This window comes from Homarus americanus, unplaced genomic scaffold (assembly GCF_018991925.1).
Source record: "Homarus americanus isolate GMGI-L3 unplaced genomic scaffold, GMGI_Hamer_2.0 scaffold50924, whole genome shotgun sequence".
NCBI lineage: Eukaryota > Metazoa > Arthropoda > Malacostraca > Decapoda > Nephropidae > Homarus > Homarus americanus.
In genome coordinates this window covers 2,609,418-2,625,558 of record NW_024718094.1, presented here as the reverse complement: position 1 = coordinate 2,625,558, position 16,141 = coordinate 2,609,418, and the positions used below count along the sequence as shown (strand labels likewise).

Sequence of the window (16,141 nt, the reverse complement as noted above, 5' to 3'; positions counted from 1 at the left end):
CACTAGGCACAGCCAACAGCAGGGCTGGTGGGCACAGCACTCAGGCACAGCCAACAGCAGGGCTGGTGGGGCAAGCAGCACTGGGCACAGCCAACAGCAGAGCTGGTGGGGCAGCATCAGGCACAGCTAACAGCAGGGCTGGGTGGGGTACAGCACCAGTAACAGCCAACAGTAGGGTTGGTGGAATACAAAGACTAGGCACAGCCAACAGCAGGCTGGTGGGGGTAAACAGCAGCCAACAGCAGGGAAGCCAGGGGCACACCGGGCAATAAGCTAACAGCAGGCTGGTGGGGTACAGCACCAGGGCACAGCCACCAGCAGGGCCAGGGCACAGCACCAGGCACAGCCAACAGCAGGCTGGTGGGGCACAGCACTGGCACAGCCAACAGCAGGAAAGCCAAGGCTGCATCAGGCACAGCCAACAGCAGGCTGGTAAGGCTGGTTAACTGCTAACAAGCTGGCCAGCAGGCTGGTGGGCAGCACTGGGCATGCCAACAAGGTAGCTGGTGGAATACAGCAACAGGCCAACAGCAGGCTGGTGGGCAGCATCAGGCACAAGCCAACAGCAGGGTTGGTGGGTACAGCATCAAGCACAGCCAACAGCAGGCTGGTGGGGTACAGCACTAGGCACAGCCAACAGCAGTGGCTGGTGAGCACAGCACTAGGCACAGCCAACAGTGGGCCAGGGGTGGCAGCACTGGGCACAGCCACGCAGGGTTGGTGGAGCATGGAAGCATTTCAGCACAAACAACAGCAGGTTGCCAGGAGTACAGCACCGGGCACACAGCAAACAGCGGGCTGGTGGGGTACAGCACTAGGCACAGCCAACAGCAGGGCTGGTGGAGCACAGCACTCAGGCACAGCCAACAGCAGTGGCTGGGGTGGAGGCAGCACCAGCAGCCAATACAGGTGTGGAGCACAGCACTGGGCACAGCCAACAGTGGGGCTGGTGGGGCACAGCACTAGGCACAGCCAACAGCAGGGCTGGTGGGGCATGGCACTAGGCACAGCCAACAGGGGTTAGTGCACAGCACTGGGCACAGCCAACAGCAGAGCTGGTGGGGTACAGCATCAGGCACAGCCAAAACAGCAGTGGGCTGGTGGGGTACAGCACTGGCACAGCCAACAGCAGGGCTGGTGGGGGTGGCAGTATCAGGCACAGCCAACAGCAGGCTGGTGGGCTACAGCATTGAAAGGCCAGCCACTGGCAGGGCTGGTGGGGTACAGCACCAGTGCGCAACAGCCAACAGCAGGGCTAAGGGGTACAGCACTGGGCACAGCTAACAGCAGAGCTGGTGGAATACAGCACCAGGCACAGCCAACAGCAGGCTGGGGTGCAGCAGCACTGGGCACAGCCAACAGCAGGGGTTGGTGCACAGCACTGGCACAGCTAACAGCAGAGCTACAGGAATACAGCACTAGGCACAGCCAACAGCAGGGCTGGTAAAAGCAGCACTGGGCACAGCTAACAGCAGAGCTGTAAAGCAGCACAGTGCACAGCTACAGCAGGCTGGTGGGGTACAGCACTCAGCACAGCCAACAGTAGGGCTGGTACAGCACTGGGCACAGCTACCGCAGTAGCTGGTGGAATACAGCACTAGGCACAGCTGCCAGTGGTGCTGGTGGGGTACAGCATCAGGCACAGCCAAGAAAGAGTAGGCTGGTAAAAGCAGCACTAGGCACAGCCAACAGCAGGGCTGCTGGTGGGGTGCCAGCACCAGCACAGCCAACAGCAGGGTTGGTGGGCAGCACCGGGCATGTTTCAACAGCAGGGTTGCTGGTGGGGCGCCAGCACCGGGCACAGCCAACAGCGCGGGGCTGGTGGGGCACAGCACGGGCACAGCCACCACGCAAAGCCAGGGCACAGCACTAGGGCACAGCCAACAGCAGGGGTTGGTGGGGTGCAAGCATCAAGGTAGCCAAAGCGGCCAGGGGTACAGCAATTAGCACAGCTAACAGCAGGGCTGGTGGGCAAGCACTGTGCGGGCCAGCCAACAGCAGGCTTGGTGGGTACAGCACCAGGGCAAGTGTTGCTGGCAACAGCAGGGTTGGTGGGGTACAGCACTAGGCAACAGCCAACAGCAGGGTTGGTGGGGCAGCACTTGTGCGTAAGCCAACAGCAGGCTGGTGGGGGTGCAGCACCTGAAAGTACAGCCAACAGCAGGGCTGGTGGGCACAGCACGGGCACAGCCAACAAAGGGGTGGGGGCAACAGCATCACACAAGCCAACAGTAGGGCTGGTAAAATAGCACTGGCACACACAGGGAAAGGACTAGGAAGCCAACAGCAGGGAATGGTGGGGCACAGCACTGGGCACAGCCACAACAGCAGGCCACAGGGGTACAGCACTGGGCACAGCTAACAGCAGGGCTGGTGTGGGGTACAGCACTAGGGCACAGCAACAGTAGGGGAAGGGTGGGACAGCACTGGGCACAGCCAACAGCAAAGCCAGGGGTAAGCAGCACTGGGCACAGCTAACAGCAGGGCTGGTAAAAGCAGCACTGGGCACAGCTAACAGTGGGGCTGGGGGGTGCAGCACTAGGGCACAGCTAACAGCAGGGCTGGTGGGGTGCACTGCACAGCTGCTAACAGCAGCCAGGGTAATACACAGCACAGCCAACAATACAGGGCTGGTGGGCATGTGCATTAGGCACAGCCAAAGTGGGCTACAGGGCTGTTAATCAGGCATGGCCAACAGCAGGGTTGGTGGAGTACAGCACGGGCACAGCCAACAGCGGGCTGGTGGGGTACAGCACCAGGCACAGCCAACAGCAGGGCTAGGGCAAGGCACTAGGCACAGCCAACAGCAGGCTGGTGGGGTACAGCACTCAGGCACAGCCAACAAAGGGGCTGGTGGGGTGCAGACTAGCACAGCCACCAAAGGGGCTGGTGGGGCACAGCACCAGTACAGCCAACAGCAGGGCTGGTGGGGCACAGCACCAGCACAGCCAACAGTGGGGCTGGTGGGCACAGCACCGGGCACAGCCAACAGCAGGGTTGGTGGGGTACAGCGACCAGGCACAGCCAATGGCAGGGTTAGGGGTACAGCACTCAGGCACAGCCAACAGTGGCCAGGGAAGCAGCACTAGGCACAGCCAACAGTGTGGCTGCCAGGGGGTGCAGCACTAGGGCACAGCCAACAGCGGGGTTGTGGGGTGCCAGCAGACCAAGGCACAGCCAACAGCAGGTTGGGACACCGGGCAAGCACAGCCACGCAGGTTGGTAACAGCACCGCACGGCCAACAGCAGGCTAGTGGGCACACACCCAAAGACAGATGAAGCAGCACCGGGCACAGCCAACAGAGGGGCTGGTGGGGCACAGCACTGGGCACAAGCCAACAGCAGGCTGTGGGGTACAGCACTGGGCACAGCCAACAGCAGGGCTGGTGGGGGGTACACAGCACTGGGGCACAGCCAACAGCAGGGTTGGGTGGGGCTAAGCACTGGGCACAAGCCAACAGCAGTAACAGGTGGGGGGTAAGGTTGCACTAGGCACAGCCAACAGCAGGCTGGTGGGTACAGCACCGGGGCACAGCCAACAGCAGGGTTGGTGGGGCACAGCACTGGGCACAGCACAGCAGGGTTGGGTACAGCACTGCCAGCCAACAGTAGGGGCTGGTGGTGCTGCCAGCACTGGCACAGCCAACAGCAGGGCTGGTGGGGGCACAGCACTGGCACAAGCCAACAGCAGGGCTGGTGGGGTACAGCATCAGGCACAGCCACTGGCAGTGGCTGGTGGGCACAGCAATCGCCACACAGCTAACAGCAAAGGGGGGTACAGCACTGGGCACAGCCAACAGCAGGGCTGGTGGGGTACAGCACACTAGGCACAGCACAAAGGGGCTGTGGGGGTACAGCACTAGGCACAGCCAACAGCAGGGGCTGGTGGGGCACAGCACCGGGGCACAGCCAACAGCAGGGGCTGGTGGGGCACAGCACTGGCAGCTGCTAACAGCAGGGCTGGTGGGGCAGCACTAGGCACAGCCAAGGCAGTGGCTGGTGGGCATAAAAGCACTAGGCACAGCCAACAGCGGGGCTGGTGGGGGACAGCACTAGGCAAGCCAACAACAGAGGCCAGTGTGCGGCAGCACCAGGCACAGCCAACAGCAGGGCTGGTGGGGCATGGGCCCAAGGGCACAGCTAACAGCGGGCTGGTGGGCACAGCACCAGTACAGCCAATGGTGGGCTGGTGGGGGTACAGCACTCAGGGCACAGGCCAACAGGCAGGTTGGTGGGGGGCAGCACTGGGCACAGCAATAAAGGGGCTGGGCAGCACTGGCACAACAGGGGTAAGTGCACTAGGCACAGCAACAGCAGGGCTGTGGGCATGCAGCACCAGGCACAGCCAACAGCAGGCTGGTGGGGCAAGGCACTAGGCACAGCTAACAGTGGGCTGGTGGGCAGCAACAAAGCAACATGGGGCTGGTGGGGTACAGCACTAGGCACAGCAAGAATGTAGGTGGGAAGGCAGCACGGGCACAGCCAACAAAGGGGCTGGTGGGAGTACAGCACTGGGCAGCCAACAGCGGGGTTGGTGGGGTACAGCATCAGGCACAGCCAACAGCAGGGCTGCTGGTGGGGTACAGCACCGGGCACAGCCAACAGCAGGGTTGGTGGGGGCAAGCACAGCCAACAGCGGGGCCAGGGGACAGCACCGGGCACAGCCACTGAAAGTGGGGCTGGTGATACACACTCACAGCCACAGTGGGGCCACAGTGGGGGCACACACAGCCAACAGGGTTGGGGCAGCACGGGGCACAGCCAACAGCGGGCTGGTAAAACAGCACTAGGCAGCCAACAAAGGGCTGGTACAGCACAGCACAGCCAAAGCACCAGGCACAGCCAACAGCAGGCTGGGTGGGGCATCTAGCACAGCAAATGGGTGGGTGCACTAGGTAACAGCCAAACAGCAGGCTGGTGGGTGGCACAGCCAACAGCAGGCTGGTGGGGTACAGCACCAAGGAAACAGTAGGAAGCACAGCCAAACAGGCAGTGGGTTGGTGGAGGCTGAAACACAGCCAACAAGGGGGCTGGTGGGGTACAGCATCAAGCACAAGGAAGCAGCTGGTGGAGTACAGCACTAGCACAGCCAACAGCAGGGTTGGTGGGGTACACACTGGGCATGCCAACAAGGGGCCAGCAGGGAGCACAAGTATCAGGGGCACAGCCAACAGCAGGGCTGGGGTACAGCACGGGGCACAGCCACAGCAGGCTGGGCAAGTGCAATGGGCAAGCAGCCAACAGCGGGGCTGGTGGGGTACAGCACTAGGCACACAGCCAACAGCAGGCTGGTAAAGAAGCACTGGGCACAGCCAACAGGTACAGCACTGGCACAGCCAACAGCAGAGCTGGTGGGTGAAGACTAAAGCACAAGCAGGGCTGGTGGAGTACAGCACTCAGTGAAGGAGCCAACAGCAGGGCTGGGTGGGAAAGAAGGCACCAGGCACAGCCAACAGCAGGGCTGGTGGGTGGCAGCACTGCAGCAGGACTGTGTACAGCACACAACAGCAGATGGTGGGGTACAGCACTGGCACAGCCAACAGACAGGGTGGAGTACATATTCAGGCCTGGCAGGACAGGGGGTACAGCACTGGGCACAGCAATAAAGAGCTGGGGGGTACAGCACCGGGCACAGCCAACAGCAGGTTGGTGAGCACAGCACTAGGCATGCCAACAGCAGCACAGGCACAGCACTAGGCACAGCCAATGTGGCTGGTGGGGGCAGCACCAGCACAGCCAACAGCAGGGTTGCCAGGGCAGCACTAGGGCACAGCCAACAGCAGGCTGGTGGGGCACAGCACTGCTAAGCACAGCCAATGCGAAATGGTGGGTGCAGCACCAGGTACAGCTGGGCCAGCAGGGCTGGTGGGGTACAGCACTGCTATTGGGTGCCAACAGCAGGTACTGGTTAAGCACTGGCACAATGAAAGGGCTAGGGCACAAAACACTAGGGGTGCACAGCCACAGCAGGCTGGTAAGTACAGCATCAGCACAGCAGGGCTGGTGGGGCACAGCACTGGGCACAGCCACAGCTGGGTGGGGCACAGCACTGGGCACAGCCAACAGCAGGGCTGGGGGGTACAGCATCAGGCACAAGCTACAGCAGGGCTGGTGGGGCAGCACTGGGCACACAACAGCAGGCTGTGGGCACAGCACTGGGCAAACAGCTAACAGCAGGGTATATACTAGGCACAGCCACAGAGGGCTAGTGGGGTAGCAGACAGGCACAGCTGGCCAGCAGGCCAGGGGTACAGCACTGGGCACAGCTACCAGCAGGGCTACAGGGACAGTACTGGGCACAGCCACAGTGGCTGGTGGGGAAACAGCACTGGGCAATAATGGGAAGTGGGGCTGGTGGGCAAGGAAGAATAGCCAGCCAGCAGGGTAAGTGCTGTTGTTCATGCTGTTTGCCCAGCAGGCTGGTGGGGCGGCTGCACTGGGCACAGCCAGCAGGGCTGGTGGGGCACAGCACAAGCACAGCCACAGTGGGGCCAGGGGTATGTTACCTTCTGGCACAGCCAACAGCAGGGCTGGGGGTACAGCACTCAGGGGCACAGCCAACAGCGGGGCTGGTGGGGGTACAGCACTAGGGCACAGCCAACAGCAGGGCTGGGGTATGGTGCACTAGGCACAGCCAACAAAGGGCTGGGGTACAGCACTGGGCACAACAAGGGGGAAGCAAAGCAGCACTGCACAGCCAATGCGGGGCTGGTGGGTACAGCACCGGGCACAGCTAACAGCAGGGTTAGTGGGAAGCAGCACTGGGCAGCCAACAGCAGGGTTGGTGGGGGTACACACTGGGCACAGCCAGCAGGGCTGGTGGGGCAGCACTAGGCACAGCCACAGCAGGGTTTTGGTGGGGTACAGCAACTAGGCACAGCCAACAGCAGGGGGTTGTGGGCACAGCACTGGCACACAGCCAAAGTGGGGCGGGTGGCATAGCACCGGGCACACAACAAAGGGGGCTGGGGTACAGCACTGGGCACAGCCACAGCAGGGTTGGTGGGTGGCTACACTAGGCACAGCCAACAGGTGGGGCTGGTGGCACAGCATCAAAGACAGCCACAGCAGGGCTGGTGGGGTACAGCACCGGGCAAGGAGCCAACAGCAGGTTGGTAAAGCAGCACTGGCACAGCCAACAGCGGGGCTGGTGGGGTACAGCACTGGCACAGCCAACAGCGGGCTGGTGGGGAAGCAGCACTGAAAGGCCAACAGGTGGGCTGGTGGGAAGCAGCACTGCAGCCAACAGCAGCTGGTGGGGGCACAGCACTGGGCACAGCCAACAAAAGGGCACAGCACTGGGCACAGCCAAGGGGCTAGTGGGGCAGCATTCTGGGCACACAACAGTGGGGCTGGTGGGCAGCACTAGGCACAGCCAACAGCAGGCTGGTGGGGTACAGCACAGGCACAGCCAACAGGGGCTGTGCAGCAGCACTGGGCACAGCCAAACAAAGGGCTGGTGGGGTACGCACAGCCACAGCAGAGCAGCAGCACTGGGCACAGCTAACAGTAGGAAGCAGGGGCAAGGTACTGGGCACAAGCTAACAGTGGCTAGCAGCACTGGCATAAGCTAACAGTAGGTATGGTACAGCACTGCTACAGCCAACAGTAGCTGGTGGGGTACAGCACTGGGCACAGCTAACAGCGGGGCTGGTGGGGTAGCAGCACAGAGAAGGAAGTATGAGCACTCAGGCAATACTACCGAAAGTGGCTGGGGCACAAGACAGGCACAGCCAACAGCAGGCTGGTGGGGCACAGCACTCAGGCACAGCCAACAGCGGGGCTGGTGGGGCACAGCACCGGGCACAGCCAACAGCAGGGTTGGTGGGTACAGCACGGGGCACAGCCAACAGCAGGGCTGGTGGGGTACAGCACTGCTATGCCAACAGCAGGGCTGGTGGGCACAGCACTAGGCACAGCCAACAGCAGGCTGGTGGGCACAGCACTCAGGCACAGCCAACAGCGGGGGCCAGGGCAGCACTAGGCACAGCCAACAGCAGAGCTGGTGGGGTACAGCACTGCACAGCCAACAGCAGGCTAGGGGGTACAGCACTGCCACAGCCAACAGCGGGGCTGGTGGCAGCACTGTGTTGCCAACAGCAGGGCTGGTGGGGCATGCAGCACTAGGCATGTCAACAGCGGGCTGGTGGGCACAGCACTAGCACAGCCAACAGCGGGGGCTGGTGGGGTACAGCACTGGGCACAGCCAACAGCGGGGCTGGTGGGGTACAGCACTAGGCACAAAGCCAACAGCAGGGCTGGTGGGGTACAGCACTGGGCACAGCCAACAGTGGCTGGTGGAGCACAGCACTGGGCACAGCCAACAGTAGGGCAAGGCACTCAGGCACAGCAGGGGCTAGGGTACAGACCAAAACAAGCAACAGCAGGGTTGGTGGGGGCAGCACTAGCACAGCCAACAGCAGGCTACAGGTAAGCAGCACTGGGTACAGCCAACAGCAGAATGCAAAGTGCCAGCACTGGGCACAGCCAACAGCAGGCTGTGGGCACAGCACTAGGCAGCTGGTGCCAACAGCGGGGCAGGGGGTACAGCATCAAGCACAGCCAACAGCAGGGCTGGTGGGGTACAGCACTAGGCACAGCCAACAGCAGGCTGGTGGGGGGTACAGCACTAAAGGACAGCCAACAAAGCGGGCTGCAAAATAAGCACTACAACAGCAGGGCTGGTGGGTGCAGCACTAAGGCACAGCCAACAGCAGGTTGGAGTGTGTACAGCACTGGGCACAGCAAATGAAGGGCTAGGGCACTGGCACAGCCAACAGCAGGGCTGGTGGGTACAGCACTGGCACAGCCAACAGTAAGGAAAAGCAGGCACAGCCAACAGTAAAGCCAGGGGTACAGCACTGCAGCCAACACAAGGGGCAGACTGGCACACAACAGTAGGGTTGGTGGGTATAGCACTGGCACAGCCAACAGCAGGCACAGCATCAGCACAGCCAACAGTAGGCTGGTGGGGCAAGCACTGGCAACAGCCAACAGCAGGGCTGGTGGGAAGGCATTCAAGGCAGCCAACAGCGGGCTGGTGGGGTATTAAAGAATCAAGCACAGCCAACAGCAGGGCTGTGTGGGCACAGCATCTGCACAGCCAACAGCAGGCTGGTGGGTACAGCACTAGGCACAGCCACCAGCAGGGCCAGGCACAGCAACAAACACACAGCAGGTTGGTGGGTACAGCACTGGGCACAGCCACAAAGGGCCAGGCACAGCACTGGCACAGCCAACAGTGGGGCTGGTGGGCAGCACTAGGCACAGCCAACAGTAGGGCTGGTGGGGTACAGCACTAGGCACAGCTAACAGCAGGGTTACAGGGCACAGCACTGGGCACAAAATAACAAGGGGCTGGTGGGGTACAGCACTAGGCACAGCCAACAAAGGGGCTGGTGGGGCACAGCACTCAGCACAGCCAACAGCAGGGCTGGGCTGGTGGCAAGCAAAGCACTAGGCACAGCCAACAGCAGGGCTGGTGGGGTACAGCACTAGGCACAGCCAACAGCGGGGCTGGTGGGGTACAGCACCGGGCACAGCCAACAGCAGGGCTGGTGGGGTACAGCACTAGGCACAGCCAACAGCGGGGCTGGTGGGGTACAGCACCGTTCACACAATTTTCATAGAGATGATAATGAAACACACATATAATGATGGTTGTCTGAAATCGTTAACTACTTGCAATTTGCTTTTGCAGCACAACTTCTAACTCTAATAAGAAAATTTTGCACTGATCCAGTCAATTAACGCCATCACATAATGAAGTCAAGACTGCACTCGTTGACACTTCTCCCAGTTCAGTTTGAATGATAGTTCAGGTAGTTCGTTTGAAAAGCTCATGGGCTGGGTAACAGGAACTGGCTTCTATGGGTGCGTAAAAAAATTTAACTTTGAAACAGAGGAAGCGATTAACCTCTGTGCTAAGGAATTTAATGAGGCTTGGTTCAGATTTAGCACGACACCATTTCTGGAATTTCTGTGCGTGAAGAAGACGTTTACAAAGTGTCTAGGGATTCAGTAATCACCTTCATACCTTCTTCGCGCGCGCGCGCACACACACACACACACACACGTCTCCAAAAAATTGTGTCGTGACAAATTCGAACCGCTGAACCGCCCTTTCCCTGGTGCCCCCTTGTAGTAATTTGTGACTGTCTCCAGGTGCAAGCCTCTGACAATGACGGCGACTCTCCCAACAACATGTTCACTGTATCGGTAGAGGATTGTCCCTTGGAGGCCACGGGGGAGTATGGCGGTGTGGCTGGCAAGCCCTATAACATCAAGTTCACCCTCAAATCACCACTCGATTTTGAGAAGACCAAGAAGTACACCTGCACCATCATAGCCAAGGTGAGTCGCTACAGATAAAGGATGTCACTAAGATGTCGAGTTATTCATAAGATAATCTCAAATATAGCGCCCTACTTCATCTGACTCAACTTACCACATCTGTGTACCTAATCTATCCTAAGCTTACCCGACGCAACCTAAAGTGATCTTACCTATCTTAACTTACTTTACCAGGATGCCGTCACAAGTTTATCTTCCTTAACCTACCCATAGCTTAACTCACCTAGTTTAATTTTACCTTACCATACTTAACCTAGATAACTCTTACCATATCTAACCTAGCTTAAACTTAATTTACATAACCTAGCTTAAACTTAATTTATCTAACCCTGTTTTCTTAATCAAGAACCGAAAATAACTCAGGTTTTTCGCAAGAATCATTCACTTCGTGTTGGTCACCCGGAGCAGTTTTAACCACCCAGCTTCCCAAAATACTGAGCTAATCATCTTATTGGATCTTACAGTGCTGAAGAGTAGAGGAATAAAGGTTCTTTTTATTTAATTGTGGCTCAGTGAGATGGCGGAGTAATTAATGATTTATCTTTAACACAGCAAGTGAAGACAATCGCTTAGCCCTTTGAAGATGATTATTTAACCCCTTAAGGAAGATGGTTAAACCCCTTGACGACGATATTTTAACCCGTTAAGGATTATGGTTTAAATCTGATGAAAAGGATGATGGTAGTGGTTTAACCCTTTGAGGATGATGGTAGTGGTTTAACCCTTTGAGGATGATGGTAGTGGTTTAACCCTTTGAGGATGATGATGATTTTATGGAATTATAAGTTGACGAAGTGTTGTTAATGCCCAATTGCAACACACAGTGGTTTTCTTCAAAGGCGAATCACTGTCTTCTAAATCAACATTAACTGAGGCTCTAACATCATCAAGCAACAGATAATCTTCCTGCTTTAATTATCAATCATTGATTCGTCTATGTTACTTAACTACTTCATTACCGTGTATTTTTTTATAATCCTGAACGATTCTTTTTGGGGAACGTGTGTGTGTGTGTGTGTGTGTGTGTGTGTGTGTGTGTGTGTGTGTGTGTGTGTGTGTGTGTGTGTGTGTGTGTGTGTGTGTGTGTGTGTGTGTGTGAAGATGTTTACAGTCTGATTATGGACCTAAAACTCGGTGCCATACCAACTTAATGTGTAATAATAAATTCAGGTATGTTAAGGAGATATGCTCAAGAGTTCAAAGTTCTCATAACACGGATGTTATGTCACACAGACACACTATAAAAATATGCAATTCCCAAACTCAGTATCGTCCCAATTTTGAATTCTTTAAATGACCTCAATTTTAAGATAGTTCTACACCTAATATAACAATCTCATTAAACTATCCTAGTCTAAACTAACCTAACACAACATATGTACCGTACCTGGTGTGCTTACTTTAATCTAATCTAACCTAACCTAACCTAACTTAACCTTAACCCCCAACAGGATAAGGGAGCGACGTCGTTGTCATCAGATTCGGCGACCATCAGTATCACTGTAATAGACATGCCGGACGAGGCCCCCGTGTTTACCAGCGACTTCTACAGTGCCGACGTGGACTCATCTTCCGTGAGTCTCCTTACACTGTTTGCCCCCCCCCCCCTCCCCATTCTCGAGTCCCTAGTTAAAACGGAGGATACTTCTAGGGGAAATCCGATACTCAAGGCGTTGGGTAACTTGTGATCAAACGGGATGTAAAACTTTATTATACACAAGTCCAGGTGTTTTGTGGCCATCTGCATGACGAATGATTCATCTCGTCGGCGAAAAACATTAAAATCAAGGGATTTTTTTTTAAGTGCCTTATCATTGTAGTATGTGAGTTTTGCTTGGTAATATAACAATACAGACCTATGCTGGCTGCAGTATATTTCACATTAAGGGATGTAAATGAGTAAATGCTTGTTCATATTTACTGGCTTCCATTAAGGTCCTTTTATTAGCCCGAGGGACTAATAGACAAAACATATAAGTTTGAGGCTGCAAGAAGGGCTACACTGTATCTAGAATAAGAATATCCGAGACTGGTAACTCACTTCCACAATGCAACATTCACTCGTTAGAAATCAGATTAAAAACAAGATATAAAAAAGAAACTGAAAATTAATTATGTAGAAGAGCTCTTGTCACTTAAGTCATGACTCACCTGCTCGTAAACCTGTGGCACCATCCCAGTTCACCAAGCCTTATTCTGAGAGCCACTTGGAGCTTTCTAAGTTGACTGAGGTTAATGTTTTAATAATCTTACTACACTTCAACTACTAAGGTGTTTAAGCACGTTACAAGATTAATATTACACTAGCCCAACTTTACTTATCTGGAAATTATGTCTTCAGTAAAGGTTAAGAATTACTACGGTACCGACAATCACTTAATAAGACATAATACATAACCCCTGTACTGCTATACACTACAGCATTTTTCATTATTGACGACGCACGAAGGTCAATAACTGGCATTTTCCAATCTGAAGTGACAGCTGTAAAACATAAACTAAGAAATATAGAACACATGACTTAGGAAACACTACTGTACTTTGAGTTCGATCATTCACTACCGACACTCGACACAGTGAATGATCGAACTCAAAGTGAATGTCTCCTACGTCATGTGTTGCTATATTTGTCAGTTCACGTTATACAACTGTCGATTCAGATTGCAAAATGCCAGTTATTGGCTTTCATCAATAACTGAAACACTGTCCATTCGGGCCAAAATATGACGCAGTATATCTAATATTTCTTAGCGTTTGGTCAACCTTTTCAGATAGTAGTGAGTGGTTCAGTGGTCAGGTCGCGGCTTCAGAAGTGTAAAAAAAAATCTTATCCCCTTGTCTCTCGTCACTAATGATATGGGCATCCCATACTGAGACAGTAACAAGGGTGGCAATTTCTCTGCTGTACTGGGAGAGGCAGGAAACCATAACAAAAACTATTATCTTAAGTGACCAATAGGCTCGCTGCAATCTCCCCCATTCTTTGTTCAGTCATTAAGTCAGTCAGTAATCAGTCTGTTAGCAAAAATAATCTTAGCGGGTCGTTCACTCATTAAGTCAGTTTGTCAATCACTCAGAAAATACACATTACTGGTCGACTAAAAATATTATAACAAGGAGGAATGACTTGTATAATGTGTTCAGCCCTCAGACGATGCCTTAGTTACGGTGCCTGAACCCATCAGCGCTACGGACGGGGACAAGGACATCAATTCCCCCATCACCTACACCATGAAGGACGCCCGCAGTGACAGTAAGATAAACATACACCTCATAATAATGTACAGTTTCCTCTAATGCTATGACACTTATTGACGATAAGATGCAATAAACGTCAATTTATATCTCAGTATTTATATTACATATTTCAGGAGTTCACAATTGTCAATATATTGTTTTGGGAACCAGTGTGTGTGTGTGTGTGTGTGTGTGTGTGTGTGTGTGTGTGTGTGTGTGTGTGTGTGTGTGTGTGTGTGTGTGTGTGTGTGTGTGTGTGTGTGTGTGTGTGTGTGTGTGCTTAATATACTGTAGCTGTCAAGCCAAATTTGCACCCACATAAAAACACTGAATCCCAAATCATTGTGTTGACATTGAACCTCTGATATGAACAAGCAGTTATAGAGCCCAACTAACAGATGACTAATGATGGGTTTGTGTTGACGTTAAGTTCCAGGAACAAATTACTTCAGCATCGATGAGAAGACGGGCGAGGTGAGGGTTACAAGGGAGCTGGACCAAGACATCCTGGTTAACGTTTGGGTCAGCTTCATCATCACGGTGAGTCTATTGTGTAACTCAAGTTTTGTTCTCATCATGCAATAGTATAGTGTCTGATGAGGGAAAGGGGGGGGGGGTATAGTGAGGTCAGGTGGTGGCTGGGGTGAAGTGGTGGTGATGGAGGCTTAGTTGAGGTGGTGGTGGTGATGGAGGCTTAGTTGAGGAGGTGGTGGTGATGGAGGCTTAGTTGAGGTGGTGGTGGTGATGGAGTCTTAGTTGAGGAGGTGGTGGTGATGGAGGCTTAGTTGAGGAGGTGGTGGTGATGGAGTCTTGAGGAGGTGGTGGTGATGGAGGTGAGGTGGTGGTGGTGATGGAGCTTAGTTGAGGAGGTGGTGGTGATGGAGTCTTAGTTGAGGAGGTGGTGGTGATGGAGTCTTAGTTGAGGAGGTGGTGATGATGGAGTCTTAGTTGAGGTGGTGGTGGTGATGGAAAGGATGAGGAGGTGGTGGTGAGAGTCTTAGTTGAGGTGGTGGTGATGGAGTCTTAGTTGAGGTGGTGGTGGTGATGGAGCTTAGTTGAGGGAGGTGGTGGTGATGGGTCTTAGTTGAGGTGGGTGGTGGTGATGGAGGCAGTTGAGGGGAGGTGGTGGTGATGGAGTCTTAGTTGAGGAAGTGGTGGTGATGGAGTCTTAGTTGAGGGTGGTGGTGGTGATGGAGGCTTAGTTGAGGTGGTGGTGGTGATGGAGTCTTAGTTGAGGAGGTGGTGGTGATGGAGGCTTAGTTGAGGTGGTGATGGTGATGGAGGCTTAGTTGAGGAGGTGGTGGTGATGGAGGCTTAGTTGAGGAGGTGGTGGTGATGGAGGCTTAGTTGAGGTGGTGGTGGTGATAGAGGTTTAGTTGAGGTGGTGGTGATGGAGTTTTAGTTGAGGTGGTGGTGGTGATGATACCATTCCCTTCAGGATAGGGGTGGTGGGGGTGGGGGGTGTAGGGTTATTCTCCCAGCTCAGTAACTTTAGATAGATTATTTAAATGGCCAAGGAATTTGTCAAGAAGTGCTGTACCATGAATATCTAGGTCATATTATCTAACCATTTTCAACTTTAATGTGTTAGTTTAGACATCTCTCACTTATGTCATGAATTTCTTATTTTTTTCATAATTACTTGCATTTTAATCAGTGATATTTTGCATAATCAGAGGTGCCTTGTGTTATTAACTTGTATAAACAGGAAGTACCACAATTCTGTTTTGAGGTACTAAACACAGGAGACTGTAAATGTGTTTAATTTTAAGGATACAGTGTTAGTTCTTCAGAAAATGATGGAAAATTAAATACATGGGAGGAGGCCTGCATTTTTGTGTCTTGGTAAGTGTAAGACGGGAAGAGGTGGGGTAATGTGTACTACAGAAGACCTGAGCCACCGTAAGCTTGACTTGCCATTATCTCCACTATGTCAAGCAGGGTAAGTTGTGTCAGTTCAGTACATCATTGGAATTTGTAGTAGTGGTGGCTTATGCTGGGTGATACAGCAATGTTGTACATAGGCTGCTGTAATGCTGTATGTGTCGGCTCAACCTTTAATATGTGTTTTAACCATCAGCAAAGTAGAGTAGCATCTTTTACTGACAACGTGGATATGGGCCTTTGTTTATACCAACAGTATCATTCTATATTTTCATCATGTCTGCTAAGAGAGTGTCAACAGACGTCAGATGGTTGGCCCTGAGTCGCGGCCCACAAAAAATTCTGTATAAATGCTAACCCAACCTGAGCCCAACAGAGACAGAATATTTACATTAGGTCTTATATAATCCTCCAACGAAAGTAATTAAAAGGTAGGTGTTGATATTTATGAATCATCTTAAGTATTTCTTTCTTCTTAAGAATATTACTGATTTCCTGCAATTGATTATTACCTTAATGGTTGACCAAACTGCATATATATTATCTTTTTGATAACTAATTATTAAAACTAGTATCTTATTTCCCTTGTACAGATCTGATTCACACGGTTTTCAAATAATTTTCTTTTCATTACCATTTAGTCGCTATCAAAGACACTTCTTACCTC

General features: G+C 53.5%; 1 protein-coding gene across 5 annotated transcripts in view; it reads left to right on the top strand.

Annotated features, from left to right (window-relative positions):
- Window positions 1-16,141, top strand: part of LOC121859112 (protocadherin Fat 4-like) — a 52,382-nt gene that overhangs the window by 9,066 nt on the left and 27,175 nt on the right. For all 5 annotated transcript variants that reach the window (XM_042355805.1, XM_042355808.1, XM_042355807.1 and 2 more), the window contains exons 5-8: window positions 10,165-10,353; window positions 11,805-11,927; window positions 13,498-13,606; window positions 14,021-14,130. In XM_042355805.1, the coding sequence (XP_042211739.1) occupies window positions 10,165-10,353; window positions 11,805-11,927; window positions 13,498-13,606; window positions 14,021-14,130 (531 nt within the window). The remainder of the gene's footprint in view (window positions 1-10,164; window positions 10,354-11,804; window positions 11,928-13,497; window positions 13,607-14,020; window positions 14,131-16,141) is intronic.